General features: G+C 40.0%; 1 protein-coding gene and 1 long non-coding RNA gene across 3 annotated transcripts in view; one reads left to right on the forward strand and one right to left on the reverse strand.

Moving 5' to 3' along the window:
• The window catches only part of helz (helicase with zinc finger), a 71,532-nt gene that overhangs the window by 29,012 nt on the left and 24,262 nt on the right, over positions 1–18,258 (reverse strand). For both annotated transcript variants that reach the window (XM_036000767.1, XM_031289596.2), the window contains exons 13-18: positions 15,786–15,912; positions 15,410–15,622; positions 11,174–11,304; positions 8,543–8,722; positions 6,446–6,547; positions 3,084–3,262 (exon numbers count right to left, since the gene is read on the reverse strand). In XM_036000767.1, the coding sequence (XP_035856660.1) occupies positions 3,084–3,262; positions 6,446–6,547; positions 8,543–8,722; positions 11,174–11,304; positions 15,410–15,622; positions 15,786–15,912 (932 nt within the window). The remainder of the gene's footprint in view (positions 1–3,083; positions 3,263–6,445; positions 6,548–8,542; positions 8,723–11,173; positions 11,305–15,409; positions 15,623–15,785; positions 15,913–18,258) is intronic.
• Positions 13,772–14,692, forward strand: LOC118494946. Its single transcript, XR_004897156.1, has 2 exons — positions 13,772–13,901; positions 14,567–14,692. It is a non-coding gene; the product is annotated as an uncharacterized LOC118494946 (long non-coding RNA).

Genomic DNA, 18,258 nt, shown 5'->3' on the forward strand with positions numbered 1-18,258 from the left:
ACAATGATACAGTTGATCCTGAAAGCAGCTGGCAGTATGCTAGACAAACACACAGAGCTACACTGCATGTCACCCCAGGACATCATCATCAAAACAGACAGCTGTAGTTCATTCATGAATATAAGGTTCGCCTCTTATGTGCTTTTGTCAAGAAAAAGGCAAAAAAAAAAAAAAAATACTGTGGCCAGAAAAATATATATTGTATGACAGTTTTGGAGTTGATGTGTAAACATCATGGACTGAATGTGAGGCTGTATTTGTTTCTTTTTTACTACCTGATGTGGTGTGCAAAGGCTTTGTCCATTATTTGGGTTGAATTAGCCAGGAAACCACTTTCTACTATGAATGGACGCAGAAGAACATAGCTAAAGATGTCTGAGGGTACACCTATAGGTAGTCCACCTTACTTGAATGTGTTTAAATATAGGAGGACACCCACCCAACTGCACACATGAGCATGCCATAACATTTATGGGTCTCACTCCTGAAGATGGAATTAGTCTTTATGCAAAACTCTTATGCAAGCACACCAAACCATACACATTTCCACATGCCAGATCCCATATCTAGGCCATAAAGACACAGGAACATTAACAAACCAGACATATAATAGATTTTTTTGGGGCATCTGTGTGTTTGGGGTGGGGGATTTGTTATCGCTACTTAGTAGACTCGCTGTCTCCCAATTGGCTCGTTTTCTGGGGATTTTCATCACCGTCGAACGCCAGGAGAGCTGGAGAGATAAAAACGTGGGAAGGAGGGCTAATGATGTAAAGTACATTAGAAACAGGCAGTGGTGTTCCCAAGCAACAGACAAAGCCCCCTCTGCTGACACATTAAAGTTGGTTGCTAGCCTGCAATGACAAACTGGTTTGTTTGCCATGTCTTTTATACAACTTAAATGAGTTCCATTTCTCTCTAAATAGTGGGCTCCTGCCAGACTGAATGCACTGAAATTAATTGAGGCAAAGGGCACGCAGGGCAAAAGGCAAACGTTATTATGGGGCATAAATTGCCTCCAAGATTTCAAAAGAAATGTATTAGAAATGTGTGTGTGTGTGTGTGTGTGTGTATATATATATATATATATATATATATATATATATATATATATATATATATATATATATATATATATATATATATATATATATATATATATTACACACGCTTATTGTACAGCTACTCATACAGAAGTTACCCGCTGATGGCGCCTGCGTCCCACTCGGGGCGGTTAACTTTACCGCTCTCCGGCGGAAGTCTGGTTGCCCCGGTGAGTGAGCTGACCACGCTGGAGCTAACTAATGCTCTGTTTGTGATCCCTGTTTTCCCCATCCTCTCTCTCCATTCGTGATCTGCGTTATGAGCTCCGTATGAGCACAAGCTCCGTATGAGCAGAAATATTGATTTAAAAAGGATTTTTATTTTTATTTAAAAATGTTCCGCCAGAGTCTATGATCAGAACTTTATCCATGGCAACAGTATGCTATACTTAGCAATGGTCAGTTATACAGAAATAGGAGACAGTACCTTTGAGGTTATTCTGGAGAATATTCCAGACACTATTTGTCATTGTTTTGGATTGCTGCAATAATATTAAACACTTGCATAAAGCAAGCATATTTGTCTGCTCCCATGTTGATAAGAGCAATGATAACTTGAAAAATATCCCTTTTAAAGTAAATTTAGAACAGATAAAAAATGTGTGATTAATTTGCGATTAATCGCAAGTTTACTATGGACAATCATGCGATTAAATATTTTAATCGATTGGCAGCCCTAATGTATACCCATGCCATCATTTTATTTTCATTCAATTCCTTTTATTTTCATTTCTGTCTCTAACATACTGTTATGACTGTGGTCATATTGTTCTTTGGTCTGCTGTGTGCCCTGTGTTTTTTCTTCTGTTGTGTTTCCAATTTCATATGCAAATTGGGGTGTGCCATAGCCGAAGGAGGATTGGTGGAGAAGTTCAGGCCCGACCCTGTGATTGGCTGCAGCGGCCGTCGGTGGGCAGCAGGCATTCCTCGTCCTCCTCATCTCCCAACCGGCCACGCTTTTGCTTTGTGTAACTTTGCTTTAGATTAGATATTGTTTTTGGTTTGTTTAGTAAGGGTGGACCTCCAATCTTGTTTTCTCCTGTTTTTGTTAGTTAGGGAGGTAAGTCTTTTGTATTTGTTTTGCCCTTTTGTTTGTTAGGTTAGTCTTATCTCCCAGTCAGAATTGTTTTGTTTGTTATTTTGGTGGTAGGCCACCCTGAAGCCTTAAACGAATATATGTTATGTATATATTTTTTCGTTCTCTGTAAAATAAATAAGTTTGTTGATACCTAACCACCTAATTGTTTGTGGCTACTTGGGAGACGGGGAAGATGGGGCCTTTTTGTGTTGCGTCCTAGGCACCCCTATACTGGGGCATAACACATACACTTACACACCAGCACTGTTACATATAAATTAGGGCTGTCAAAATTGATGTTACCGATTAACACAATAATAATGAGATAACGCAAATTTCTTTTAACGCCACTAATTGTATTGACACGCGACCAACGCACGCACGTTCTGTGATTTGGGCCGTTCCGTAGGGAAATCAGGAAGAGAAGCGATGCAGCAGAAGTGCTCTGTAATTACATCCACGGGATCACCAAACGCGCCATCCGGCTTGCTGTGGCAGAGTGAAGCGCTGGTCTGATCTACGAGGAGACCCGCGGTGTGCTGAAGGTGTTCCTGGTGAACGTGATCCATGATGCCATCTCCTAACATCGAGAACGCCAAGAGGAAGACGGTGACCATGGTATAACGTTGCGCTCTGAAGAGGCAGGGCCGCACCCTAATATTTATTTACTCATGTTGACACAAGGTGGTGATTACTGGTGGTGATACTATATTTATATATTATTTTTTTTATTTCCTACACTGCTGCTGTATAGTCATAATCTGTTGAAACCATGTGTTTAAACTTACATATTTATAGAAAAAGAGAATGAAAGCTGCTAAGGGAAATGGTTGTCCACCACAACCATCACTTTGCATCCTTACTACACTTGAAATGACTACATATCTTCTGATATGACTCACCGGGCTCCAAGTCAAGCTGGCAGAGGTATTGGGAGGTACTGAGGGTGACCACCACCACGCGGTGCCTGAGGATGTCCTCCCTTGTGGGCATCTGGAAAGTGATGTGTGTGCTGGAGATGAGACAGTACTGCTGAACCAGTGGGTGAACAGTCTTCACCCAGCGGTTCCTGAAATATACCCTGGAGAGAGAGCAAGAGACAAAAGAAGAAACGTCAGGAGAGAGAGATACAACCCATGGAGGACAAGAGAAAATACTTTGTGAGTCTGATGTTGTCCCCCTTCATATCTTATTTGGGTGTATAAACCTGCATTGTGAATTCAATTACATTTTGCTTAACATACATTGTTAAGGTAATTCAATTCACTTCACTTACCCATTACCTACATTTCCCAGAATTACTTTCACTCAGTAAAAGCGCACAACAGGACTTAGCTGCATGGTATTATTGCCCATTAATAGCACACATTGACATCAATGCTATGTTGAATACAAGTATGTTTCATTATGAGTACAGATAAAACATAACTACAAGGAAGTAGCATTGTGTTTCTGTCTGACCTCACTTTCTTTACAATTAAAATAGAACAACACTTTAGATTAGAGTATGCAACGCTTACCCTACTACTTGAGTCTTGGAGGAAACTCCTAAATCAACTAAATCGTTTCATGAATTTTTAAGACATATTTTGGCATAAACATCTTTTCTGTTTCACTCCACACAAAACTATAAAGAAACATCAAAAGGGCTTATCATAAAAGGTTTATATTGAATAATTGTACGATTTTAGGGTGGATTTTTAATACTTTAAGGAGTGAGTGAGTAAGAGGAAAAATACCATGCATGACTGCACGACAGGAAGGAAGGGAAGCCCTTGCCTCCTTGGGATGTTGGTCAGTCTCTTTCTAGGGCACTAAATATTCAAACAAGGTCTTTATTCTTGACTGAGTCCACTCATCCCAAATAAGACAAGGGGGAGCTAAGAGAGGAGGTTGCTACAGTGATTATGGAGGAATTTATACTGAAATCCATTGAAATCAGACTGCCCACTAATGTCAAACTAGTCATTTGATTGCCAATATGGTCCCTAGGCTTAACAAACACACAGCTGTCATGTTAAGCTCTGGCTGGTCAAGGCATGCAATGCTTTTCTGTCTTTTGTAAACCTCTGGGGTTGCTGAAATGTGACTAGAAATCACTGATGCAGTGTAAGGGAGTTGTGTGTAACCATGAGTGTGTGTGTTTGCTGCCCCCAGCTGTGGTTCTAAAAGCAGGACCGTTCTTGGGGTTACATCTCTAAAGGTAGCAAATGTCTGCCTATCACTGCTGTGAGGCAAAAACAGTCCATCCATAGAACAATCTCTATATAATATGGATGTATTATTCTGACTGCAGGCTTTCCAATAATTGTAATCCAGTTGATGTAGAGATGAGTGGGTGTCATGCAGGGGCTCTCCGGCTACAATGGTCTCAGCTGACAAATTCAAAAATTAACTTTACATACCAGAGAATACTGACTAGTAGGGCTCGGTATTGTTAAAAAAAAAAAAATTCTAGACCGGTACCACTACCGATAGCGTGACAATGATACCGGTTCCTGAATGATACGTTTTTCGATACAAATTTTATAAAATCCATTTTAACAAAAATAAATTATAACATTACACATTAAATACAAATCCTTTTTTTCAGCTCCTTTACACCTGTCTAACACACTGTATTCAAGCATCAGCAAGACACGCGAGACCCATCTCTGTGCGTCACGTAATGTTTTTTAGACAGCCAACCACAAGCATTATTAGATCTTGATACAAGCATGCTGCATGCTTATTGGCTTACTGACACTGATGAGATTTATTCCTTAGGTATTGAAATTTGGTATTGAATGACAAGGCATTTTTCCATACTCGATACTATGGAGGAAAATCGGTCTGTGCCTAAAAAGTATCAAAGTTCGATACTAGGCCCTACTGACTATGGTTGGGTACCGAAATCCGTTCCTAAACGGCTGATCGCTACTGGACCAAATGACAACGCAGATTACAATGCCTCCTTTCGGTGATACTTAAATGCCTGCGCTGCTCTCTGGTGTTCTGAAATGGACGCTAACAGAAGCATCACTGCACTTGATGCTAGTTAACACTACATTTGGCAGCAGGTAACGCCAGCCTACCGTTAGCTTAAACACAGTTAAAATGCTGACGGCTAAACTGTGTAAAATATGGCTGTATTTTACTTGAAAGGATTGGGATGGTTAACAGTCTGCAGCTAAAGACACTGAGTAGACTAGCTGCAACATGGCCACTGGCCCACTGCCGCTGTTGGAGTTGTCGGAGAAACACAGAAACAACTTAATGGTGCATTCAATTGCAATTGGGGTGGCAGTAGCTCAGTCCGTAGGGACTTGGGTTGCTGAGGGTCACTGGTTCAAGTCCCAGTACAGAGTGTGGATTGGTAGCTGGAGAGATGCCAGTTCAACTCCTGGGCACTGCCAGGTGCTCTTGAGCAAGGCACCGTATTTCCCCCCCCCCCCCCCTTAAACTCTTAAGCTCATGGTGCATTCAAAGTTATTGTAAAATACCCTTCTGCCATCTAATGGTTCTTCTTTTTGTCATTTAACAGCAATTGACTGGTGAAATAAGTTATTGTTATAAGTTATTATTACATTATAAATAATTTGTTTAAATCTGACTATATGGCGTTGGCAATAAACAAGCTGTTGTTTGTCACCGGCTATTGTTTTGTGCTCTTCTTTTTCTTTTTTTTTTAAGTATCAGTTCAGGCACTGTTTTAGCACCGGTATGGGAAAAAATCCAAATGATACCCAACCCTAGAACTGACCAGATCTGGGGCTTTAAATGGCTCACAGTAGACAAACTATGACTGCTTTAGGGCATGAATGTGTTTAACTCTAAGACAAAAGTGTGCTTTGGGGGGCTGTAGACCTAAAATGTGCAACTAGTGATCTAAAGGATGCGGAAAGTGTTCATTTTTTGTCAACTGGAGGTAAGTTAGGGTCTTAATGCCAATACAGTATATACTACTGCAGCTGCCAGAAAAACATGAGGACACAAAGTATTTTAATGAGCTGCAGCCTGCAAATAAGACATACAAATGTAAACAAATATATATATATATATATATATATATATATATATATATATATATATATATATATATATATATGTGTGTGTGTGTGTGTGTGTGTGTGTGTTAAAATATGCCTTCATAAGCTTAAGTTTCCTTTAAGGCACTATTGCATATTTTAACTGTTGTGCACAGTACGCACACATACACAAAGCACATAAAGCATGTTTCTGCCCGTAGGCGTTACGTCTTTATTAAGTAAGTTTGCTTTCATACCTGAGAGGTCTGGCATGTGGATTGCCTGCTTCGACGTAAGGATGGAGGTAATCCTTAATGTAAAGGTCGGCCGCACTGTTGGAGTGGGTGCAGATCAGGACCCTGTAGAGACAAAAGACAAACAAAGTCAGACGTAAAGCATGACAGTTTCTGCGCTACTCAGTGGTAGAGATCTCAAAACCATGGCACATAAAAACTATCTGCTTGATTAGATACCACAAGAGGCAGGTATTAACATTTTTGTCGTTATTTGGGGGGAACTGACCCTTTAACCTGCCTTTATGTGCTGGTTCCCTTTAATTTGTATGACTGGAATACAAAAGTTTTTTTACGTCAAGCTGTACGTCAGATACAAAGCAAGTGAGAGAGATAAGGTCCATTATCCCATCAACACATTGTATTGTGCCAAAAGCTTTAAATCAAATATTAATATCTGATTGGACTGCCCAAAAAGTATTTACAAAAAATGCTCCGCTGCTCAACATGCTTTAAAATACATACATGCATACTGTACATACTATAAAACAAAAATAACAAGCAGTAAAGGAAACACAACTCCTCTTTATATTTATTCCACAACATGAAGATTTAAAGCAGTTACTTCAAGCCTAAATTACGATGATAGAGGGATAGCAGAGCCAGTTTTGTAAAACAGAGCTTTGCAAAGCTGTCTTTCATGGTTCTCATTTAAACGTTGGTCAAACATCACAGCGACAGATATGCAGGGAAAGCTTTGAGCATTGAACATTTACAATAACACATATTGGGTACACTTCACTACGATCTATACGTCTTCATCATTTTAACAGTATGATGAGCAGGCAGCACTCATCCACAGGGGTCACTCCCCCTTGTCTTGGCTTTTAAAATATCTATAATTCATCCTAAAGATAAAATATTAAACGTATACAAAGTGAAATGAGGAATGAATATTACATTGCTACACACAGATTGTCCTTTTACATTACATATATACAAGCCTGTCTCCCTTATTCAAACACAACATGTTAGCTTCTGTTCAGGAGACACTGTCCGAGGGACTGCATTAATTATTTATTAAGACCAGGGAACCATTAATGTGCTTGTGCTATATTGCTTTGCTTCTAACACACTAAATTACAGAATTTCCTGTAGGTACACATGAGAGAGCTAACTAATGATGAAAAATAACAATGGAACATCTTGCAATGTTTTATTACACAACACTGTGTGGCCTACTGAAGCAACATAACTTGATTGATCAGATTAGTGTTTGCATGAAAATGCATTCCGGCCCAAGGAAATGCGTTGATAATCAAACTAGCCGTGTGCATCGACCACAAATGACACAAATTCATCCAAATGACCAGCACTCTTTGTCCTCGAGTGATGACACATGCACACTCACAGTACACATACACACCACAGCTTGACACTTCAGTGTTTTCTTGAACTTTTAATGGCAAACCCAAGGCTGCCACTGCCCTGGAGCTAAAACAGAGGCCACTGCACAGCCTAGCAACCCCTGCCAGATCAATCACACCTTCTGACTGACCTCCCTTGCCATCTGAAGCTTTTAAGAATGATGACAATTTTAAACACGCACGCACACATTTCTCTCCATCTTTACACCCAACACCTTTCAAGCGCTAGAAGGAAAGGGGACAGTGCTCCCAGATATCAGTGCAAACATGTAATTTCTGAAGAATAAACCAACAAACAAACCCAAAAGCAATACACAAAGCGGCATTATTATGACAGTGATTTGCTTTATACAAATATAATTACAAATACATTACTGTATTGGCCAAAATCTAAGACTACCTTCATTATAAGAGAACCTCACCCTTTACAGTTTAACGCCTTCTTTTGGATAAAGACTTTTTAAAGATGAAAAACACAAAACATGTAGGCTGATATACAGTATTTATATGAAAGTATTGTCACGTTTTATAAAAATGAAGCAGATAAATAATCATATGTTGGGAGACAGAGAGAATGGAGGTTTAGGGTTTAAAATGCAGGTAAGGAATTGTAAAGGAAGTGCATATTTCCTGCTTGTTGCCAACAGAGGTCAAAAATGATGCAACAGATGTTGAAACAAAAAAACAAACAGACCTGCTTTGGTCCTGGCGGAGGATGTGCTTGACAGCCTGTGCCAGAGTGAAGGTCTTGCCGGTGCCGTAGGGCCCAATGATGAGAATTGGGGGCAGGGGAATAGTGACGGGTGTGGTGATGGCCAGGATGGCCTCTTTCTGCTTGGCATTCAGACGGGGATCCAGCTGCTCGTCCCACTGCCTGAGGGCGGAGGGAAGATGGGAGAATTATTAGAGGAATCATTACATTAACTTTTAATGAACTTACAGAATTAGGGGGATCAACCTCAGTAGGACAGAGATACAGTGAGAAAGAAAAAGTATTGCAGAATAGCAGGAAATGTATGCACACACATACAGACTCAAAATGAAAACTAAGATTGTGTCACCAGGGAGAAGGTGGGGTGTCTGGGAATTAGATGTGAGTGGATGTAACAGCATAGAGGGAAAAATCAAAGATGCGTAGAGGCTGAAGGGAGGAAAACAACAGGGGGTAGGAAGTGGGTAAGAAGTGATGGGGGTTGAACAAAGGTCACTACCCAGTCAGTCCCTGAGGGTTTACATTATGCTCTATAGCCTGATAAGTCAGAAACACATAAATAAAGGCAACGTACACATCTCAGACTATAGACAAATAAGCTGTGCCTACCTATTGCAGCTCGTACTTTGAGGGTCTATCTTTCATTTCTGGAAACATTACTTTGCTTTCCATAACATACATGATTGTTTTGTCATTGTATTTTACAGACAACTTAATTAACTTTGACAATTACAGCATTAAATAATTCGACAAGTTTAATTGCAGTTTCACATTTATGCGTTTACATGTAACAAACTTCCTTTTGTGTTCATTAACAAACCCATGGCCATTTCCACATGAATGTGCAACAGGCATGAGTACCTTCTCACCACTAAAATAAAAAGTGGCAGCACTGTACAGACGACAAAATACTGTGAAGAGGAGCAGTCCATATTAACTAGTATACAGGGGTGGGTGTATGTGTTCAAATAATACAGATGAGTAGAAGAGAGGGACGCACATATAGGATTTAATACACATGCTCATGAAAGTGTGAGGTATCGTGTATGGAGTGTGTGCGTGCGTGTCTCCTAGCATCATTGTCCTCATTATGAGGACTGCATCCTCTAAAGCTGTGAATCCACTAACACCAATTGATTGAGCTCCAACTGTAACATAGTTTGGGGGCTGAGAGATATCTCACTGTTTAAGTGTGTGTGTGTGTGTGTGTGTGTGTGTGTGTGTGTGTGTGTGTGTGTGTGTGTTTATAACAGAGGTGGATGGGTGAGATTAAGGGGTACTCTAAGGAGTGACGAAAACCCTCTTTTATGCCAACTATACTTTCTCCACAAATGCAATCGAAGGTGAGATAGGCAAATCAACCTTCTCTCTACTCAAGATTAATACACTGCATTTTGGCATCAAAACTAAGAAAACAAGATGTAAAGCTGAGACACTACTGCAAGCTGATAGTTCTGGTGAAGAATCTAACACCCAGGTGTTTGTCATTTGCCCTTACCTTAACATAACTAATTAGAACACATCTGGCTTAAGGTTATGAATACAAATACATACAAATAAGTGAATGAAGTGCGATTGATATTTTTCATAATGATTGATTGAAACTGTAAGCCTATTTACACATTTTGCCACCATACAGGTTACTGATTGATGAAATAAAATGTGTTGCTATTAAGCTATTATACACTTGCCAAATCTAACACTGTTATTGGTCAAAACAAGGCACTAGGTATAATTTAAAATGGCCATCTGATGCCCATCTTGCCTTGTCCTTTTTTTATGCAAAAGTTACAAAACTTTTAATCATAGCACCAAATGACCATTAAACATATGTAGGGTTGTATTGTTTCTCTGAATTGAGAAAATAGCCCATTAGTATCAACATGACATCAGTAAACTCCACACTGCTTAGGTCTAAATGTCATTTTCCTAATTACTAAGGTGAAAGATGTGGATAGGAATAGACAATATGGCCACTCACTGATGTTTAGAAAACGGTCACTGCTCTACCTTTGATTTGTCACCGTGTGTGCACATCAGTTATAAAATGACCATTAAGATGTTAAGACATTGAGATGTTAATGATGTATACTACTATGGCACAACCACAAACCAAGATGCAATGCTTTTATTCACTATATACTTCATGGTTGAAGTGCCAAAGTGTGTCTTTATATTAAAACAAACCGCTTTACGGTACCACCACGTCTGATGTTAAAATTCAAACACATCACACACATCTTCCCTCACATTTAAAATAATATAAATGGAAGTTGTTGATTGGCAGATATCTAATATTTAGTGAAGTCTTCACTGTTCATCTGCAATATGAAGGAAGGTTCCCTCTTCCACACAGCAACATGAAACAGTCTGCCATGTGTTTAAAGCAAAGTCAAATTTTATTCATCTATTTATATGGCATTTTTCCTCATTTCAAGGCAGTAATGTATCCCAGAGTTCCCATTGACTCAATGGAGTGAGACACCATGCCCGCAGGAGATGGAAACAATAATCAGAACAAAATATTGAGGGCTGCCTTTAACGTAAAACTAATTTATGAATCAGCCCTCAACATTGAAATGTGTGTGATTGTGTTCATGGTAAAATACACACCTGTTAGGGCTCCAAGGGATGGTGGGGACAAGGCCAATGTCAGGGAAAAGGATGTTATTTTCTTTGATGCGATCCAGGGCATAGTGCATCTCACAGAGTGGCAGTCTGTTCAGCTGGAACTGGAGCTCCACCTGACACAGAGGCAATGCCAAGAGTTTACTAAGCAGTAAATGCAATCAGCCCACTCGCCTATATCCATCTACAGGCCACGGATACTATGTTATGAGCAAAACATTGTAATTTAATCAAATATTTCAATCAAAACCGTTCTTGTTAGGGTTGTATAATTTTGGATAAAATGGGAATCATTCAGTTTTGATTCCTGACCAACCTAACCTAAATATTGACAGTTCATTTGGATGATAAAATTAACAATATCCACTTATCAATAGTGTTATACATTTGGAACACATTGAGAATTGATGAAGGGGTACATGAGTTCATCTGGCTGTGGGTGTACAGACCAAAAAGGTTAGGAACCACTGTTAGAGAACCCACATTTATCAAACATAACGAATGAAATACATGCAATGTGTGCATTGTATCTACGAATAGTTTTAAAATACTTCTAAGTACAATTGCTCAAATTAAATTATGTTCTACAAAAACAATATATAAAAGGCAATTAGGACAGCACTCCAATGAATACTTTTTATTGCCACCAAACCAATCAAGACAACAATATTGCCAGCCGCTCTACAGCTAAATCAAGTTAAGTCTTAAGTCAACTTAAGCAAATTTAATTGTGTAGACATGAGTTAAAAAGACATACATACAGTGAGGAAAATAAATATTTGAACACCCTGCTATTTTGCAAGTTCTCCCACTTAGAAATCATGGAGGGGTCTGAAATTGTCATCGTAGGTGCATGTCCACTGTGAGAGACATAATCTAAAAAAAAATCCAGAAATCACAATATGATTTTTTAACTATTTATTTGTATGATACAGCTGCAAATAAGTATTTGAACACCTGTCTATCAGATAGAATTCTGACCCTCAAAGACCTGTTAGTCTGCCTTTAAAATGTCCACCTCCACTCCATTTATTATCCTAAATTAGATGCACCTTTTTCAGGTGTCTTTAGCTGCATAAAGACACCTGTCCACCCCATACAATCAGTAAGAATCCAACTACTAACATGGCCAAGACCAAAGAGCTGTCCAAAGACACTAGAGACAAAACTGTACACCTCCACAAGGCTGGAAAGGTCTACGGGGAAATTGCCAAGCAGCTTGGTGAAAAAAGGTCCACTGTTGGAGCAATCATTAGAAAATGGAAGAAGCTAAACATGACTGTCAATCTCCCTCGGACTGGGGCTCCATGCAAGATCTCACCTCGTGGGGTCTCAATGATCCTAAGAAAGGTGAGAAATCAGCCCAGAACTACACGGGAGGAGCTGGTCAATGACCTGAAAAGAGCTGGGACCACCGTTTCCAAGGTTACTGTTGGTAATACACTAAGACGTCATGGTTTGAAATCATGCATGGCACGGAAGGTTCCCCTGCTTAAACCAGCACATGTCAAGGCCCGTCTTAAGTTCGCCAATGACCATTTGGATGATCCAGAGGAGTCATGGGAGAAAGTCATGTGGTCAGATGAGACCAAAATAGAACTTTTTGGTCATAATTCCACTAACCGTGTTTGGAGGAAGAAGAATGATGAGTACCATCCCAAGAACACCATCCCTACTGTGAAGCATGGGGGTGGTAGCATCATGTTTTGGGGGTGTTTTTCTGCACATGGGACAGGGCGACTGCACTGTATTAAGGAGAGGATGACCGGGGCCATGTATTGCGAGATTTTGGGGAACAACCTCCTTCCCTCAGTTAGAGCATCGAAGATGGGTCGAGGCTGGGTCTTCCAACATGACAATGACCCGAAGCACACAGCCAGGATAACCAAGGAGTGGCTCTGTAAGAAGCATATCAAGGTTCTGGCGTGGCCTAGGCAGTCTCCAGACCTGAACCCAATAGAGAATCTTTGGAGGGAGCTCAAACTCCGTGTTTCTCAGCGACAGCCCAGAAACCTGACTGATCTAGAGAAGATCTGTGTGGAGGAGTGGGCCAAAATCCCTCCTGCAGTGTGTGCAAACCTGGTGAAAAACTACAGGAAACGTTTGACCTCTGTAATTGCAAACAAAGGCTACTGTACCAAATATTAACATTGATTTTCTCAGGTGTTCAAATACTTATTTGCAGCTGTATCATACAAATAAATAGTTAAAAAATCATACATTGTGATTTCTGGATTTTTTTTTTAGATTATGTCTCTCACAGTGGACATGCACCTACGATGACAATTTCAGACCCCTCCATGATTTCTAAGTGGGAGAACTTGCAAAATAGCAGGGTGTTCAAATACTTATTTTCCTCACTGTACATGTGTCCACCTGTCAATATTACGGAAATCAAATTGTCAAATTCTGCAAAAACTAGGTGCTTTCATGTGCTTCAGGTGCTATTGACCAATATCATCCACAAAGTGAATCATGGGGGTATCAACATCATGGAATGGAGATTCTTCCCAGTGAGAGGGACTAGGAGACTGGGCAGGACGGTAACACTTGCAACAACCCCACCAAGTGTTGGTTGCACAATTGTGCGCCATGTTTAGTTAGTACCAACCATGGCACAGCTGACAAGTTGTCTATTTTTACCTTGGTGTCTTGGGGAGCCTACACTTCTATTTAATCCCTTTGCTTAAACCAGTTTTATGTAATCACTAGGGTTGGGTATCGTTTTTTTTTTTTTCGATACCGGTGCTAAAGCGGTACTTTTAAAACGGTGCTGGTGCCTAAACGGTGCCTGAACCGATACTTTTTAAGAAAGTTAAAAAAAAAAAAGAAGAAAAAAAAGAAGGGTACTCAACAACAGTCGGCGACATTTAAGAACAACATGTTTATTACTACGGCCATATGGTCAAAATTAAATGATTTAATAGTAATGTAATAACTATAACTTATAATAAACAATAACTTATTTCACCAGTAAATTGCTGTTGAATGACAAAAACAACCACCAGATGGGAAAAGGGAATTTTACAATAACTTTGAATGCACCGCGAAGCTGTAGGTTACCAGTTTCAGTGAACGCACTGTGTTTTTCCGACGTCGGCATCTGCTGCGCTGCAGAGCAGACTGTTGCGTCCCGGTGTTGAAATACAGTCACACTTTACACTGTTTAACGTTAGCTGTCAGCATTTTAACCGTGTTTAATCCAGCTGCTAGCTAAAGGTAGGCTAACGTTACCTGCTGTTGAGTGTAGCGTAAAGTCAGGCACCGAAATAAGGCACCGAAATTTTCGTTCTTATTCGGTCTCGTTACTACCGTTTAGGTCGGAACCGGTACCCTATTGGCACCGCGTTTCGGTACCCAACCCTAGTAATCACTAAGATTTTGTTTCCACTGCCTCATCATCATGCTAACAGATACTGGCTCCTAACAGGTATACTGTAAAGTATGCAATGTCTTTAGGATAGACGTTTGAAAATCAGAAGGAGAGAAAAAAAATACACAAGAGATAAAAACTTTAACATTAAGTAGCAAAAGTGGGGAGAAAAGACAAAGCAAGAAAGTGAGAAACAATGAATACAAGGGCAGAAAAGTCTGAGATATGCCAAAGTTAGAAGAGCATGAAACATCAAGGCAGTGTGAAATATTCTGAGAACCCACAGACGTGAGATAGGGAAATGAAATTGCATCACGTAAGCAGGCAGAATCAGCGTATGCAGACGAATACGAAGGTTATGCTCCCACAGAGATAGGATAAGGGTTGTTTTGATAACTGTTAACACAACCACTTGCTTCATCTGCTGACGTTCTGCAGAAGGGAAGAAACATATCAAGCTGCTGAAGGTAGAGTTATTCAATGAAGGGAAATTTCTCAGAGAACCTGACACGTAACAGTGCTTACACAGACATACAAGAACACACAGGTTTTCCTGGAAAGATGGTCCACCTCTGTCCTGCAACCTTTTGTTAAAATGCTAATCGATATGTGAAACTTTAACCCTCAAAGTTTTTTCGAGGCCAAAGCATCAGGGTGGAGTGAATCCTGAAATGGATGCTAACTCAAATCTCTTAGTACAAAGATATTGCATGTGTTAAGAGATCATTCACCTGCCCTTTCCACTGCTGTCAATCCACCACTCCTATTTAATATATGGTTGTGACAGCAGGATAGGGATGCCTCATGCTTAAGCAAAGTGTCTACTTTTCCCTTGGTGTGAATCATACCTGTAATTCTCTGTCAGGTAGCAGCCCCAGCTCCTCACAGCAGTCCTTGCAGATCCTTAGGAAGATGTAGTCCTTGGTCTTCTCCTCGATCACAGCTTCGTAAACACGCTCTTTGACCCCAGGAGGCGGGTGGCTGCTGACCCCCTCACGGCCAAATGGCAGCAGCAGAACTGAATTTACCTTGGTCATCACTAGCCGTCCAGCCAATGTGTCCTGAGGTAAGGAAAAAGAAACTGTTCAGGAGAGCTAGCTAGCTGACACCTTGGGGCTCTAAGCGCCACAAATAAGTAGCTACAGTACTTAAGAGTGAAAAGGCAGAAACCAATGTTGTTTATTGCAAGTTTGTTGCAATTACAAAATCAACCAATCCAGTTACCTCAGAAAGTGTTTCAGTGAGTTTGAAGCGTGCAAAGAGCTGTCCATTCTGGGCATACTTGGCTCCAACAGAAATGCCTGTCAGCATGAAGCTGGTGACCAGCTGGAGATTCACTTTGATGTTAAACCTGGGGGGACAAACATGGACATTTGGTTATGCCGTTTCAGACCTCTAGCTTTAGCTTATAAATCAATGTAATTTTTTTTTATAAAAATCACAATATTGTTTAGTGGAATGTTATTGACAAACTTATACCAATGTAACAATATGTCCTCCTGTGACTGAGGCACATGTGTATCCTTCCTTTACTGCAGGCATTTTTACCCTGGTATTGTTCTGCTTTCTGGAAATTCAGCCTTTTTCTACATATTTATACATAGGTTGCTGTATATTCACACTCTTGCCAGTATTATACATTTTCTCTTAAGAAAAGCTTGTCTCGACCTATTACATTACATGTCATTTAGCTGACGCTTTTATCCAAAGCGACTTACAATTGCTATATATATACTATGGGTTAAGTGTCTTGCTCAGGGACACATTGGTTGATGTATCGCAGTAGGAATCGAACCCGGGTCTCCCACACCAAAGGCATGTGTCATATCCACTGCGCCATCACCACCCATTACCTAAACAAGTCAGTGCATCAAAGTGGCGAAAGCCCTGCTTGCCAACTGAAAATGCCTGTTTCTTCTTAGTCTTACCACATTTCCAAGTTCATCATGCATGCATGCCTCAGGCATTTGAACATTCTAAACTTTGATTCACCACAGTGGTGCCATAATGTCCTGCATACCATTTACTAATATTGGCAGCACACAACTTAAAAACAGCTATGCACGGTTATAGTGAGCACAGAGTGGTGATGGTGAGAAAGATGATCACTTTGAAGCCTGTCATCACACTGTGCATACGCCAATGTGAATCTCACACAAAAAAAAAAAAAAAAAAATCACATTTACTGTCATTTTGTAAAAGCCTTAAACATTCTTCACAATGTAAGGTCACCGAAATAAAACCTTGTTAGTGAGGAACCTAAAAAGGAGCTTCATTATTTTGAGTCAGTCCTTTGAAGAAAAACAAGCATTGGCACAAAGCATATCTGTGCACACATTGAGGGGGAAACCGAAGCACTTTTGGGTTCTTTCAGTTTCAGACTGTATTAGATTGGTCTCTGCTGGATTTGAAGTGATGAAATAGGAAGTAATATTGGTGATGAACGCTGATGGACGATTGACATACGCAGATAAGTTAACACATTCTGCATTTGCAAACCAGTGGTGTTAAACAACCAAAGGCACATTTGAGGTTGTTATGGTTTTGCATCAGTGTTCAAGATTAAACTAAGAGCAAAGAGGAAAGCAGAGACATTTGTGTAGGGGGAGAGTCCACTGTACTCATATCACTGAATGTGGAATTAAGCATTTACTGTAATTTCACCTGTAATTAGCATCACACTTAGGTAACATTATATTCCTCATCTACCTCCAAGGTGAGGACACCAAAAGTGGGAGTCAATTTATGTGTGAGATAACCCCCCCCCCCCAACACACACACACACACACACACACCACAATGAAGGTCGAGCCTGACACCTTGTGGTGGGTTGACATCTCATAGCAAATTATTTATACCACTCAACCTCAGACAAGGTCCATATTGGTATGGCATTTCCTATATCATATTTTTACTGATGCACTTACATTCAAATGTGAAGGTTAAATGTCAGTAGCTTGCATTAGTTCTTGCTGTCAACGCAGTACGGCTATGGTTTTAAATTAGCACCATAAATAGGACGCATCAGATGTGACTGTACATATTAGAGACACAGACACGCTTACAATTCTGTCATTACAGATTTATCATGTATTGGTGTTGCAACTAAGGATTTTACATTTTACTGCTTTGGCAAAACATCCTTTTGGTTTTTTCCTTTCTTTTTTGTTTACAACATTCTAATTTGTTTACCAGATAGAAATATTCTGACATACTTTGCCAGGGTTGGAATAATTAAGTCCTGGAGATGTTTCCATCAGTGGAGAATTAGGATCTGGTACACTTACCTACTTGATAACATTTAATATCACCAAGCAGGCTGTTACTGACTCTACACTATTATCAACTTATTTTTAGCAGTCCACAGCAAATTCATACTAATTTTAGTCTGCATTAAACTTTTGTCATTTAATTGAAACAGTAACACATAGCTTGCAAATGCCTTGGCTAGAATTATTTAAATCCTATACCAGTTACACCAATGTTCACCTGCTTCCTCAAATGAAGGCATTCCAAACGGATACTTTTTGCCATATGCCTTAGAGCCTGAGCACCGACTTATCACAGATATACAAGTTTATATGTAGTTACATTTTATGTTAAGAATTTGCTGATATATTGTTTGTAGGGGTGACCCCGAATAGTCGAAGATTCGATGCATCGATATGTGGAGCCTGATTCGACCACCAATCTCACA

Source organism: Sander lucioperca, chromosome 4, assembly GCF_008315115.2.
Source record: "Sander lucioperca isolate FBNREF2018 chromosome 4, SLUC_FBN_1.2, whole genome shotgun sequence".
NCBI lineage: Eukaryota > Metazoa > Chordata > Actinopteri > Perciformes > Percidae > Sander > Sander lucioperca.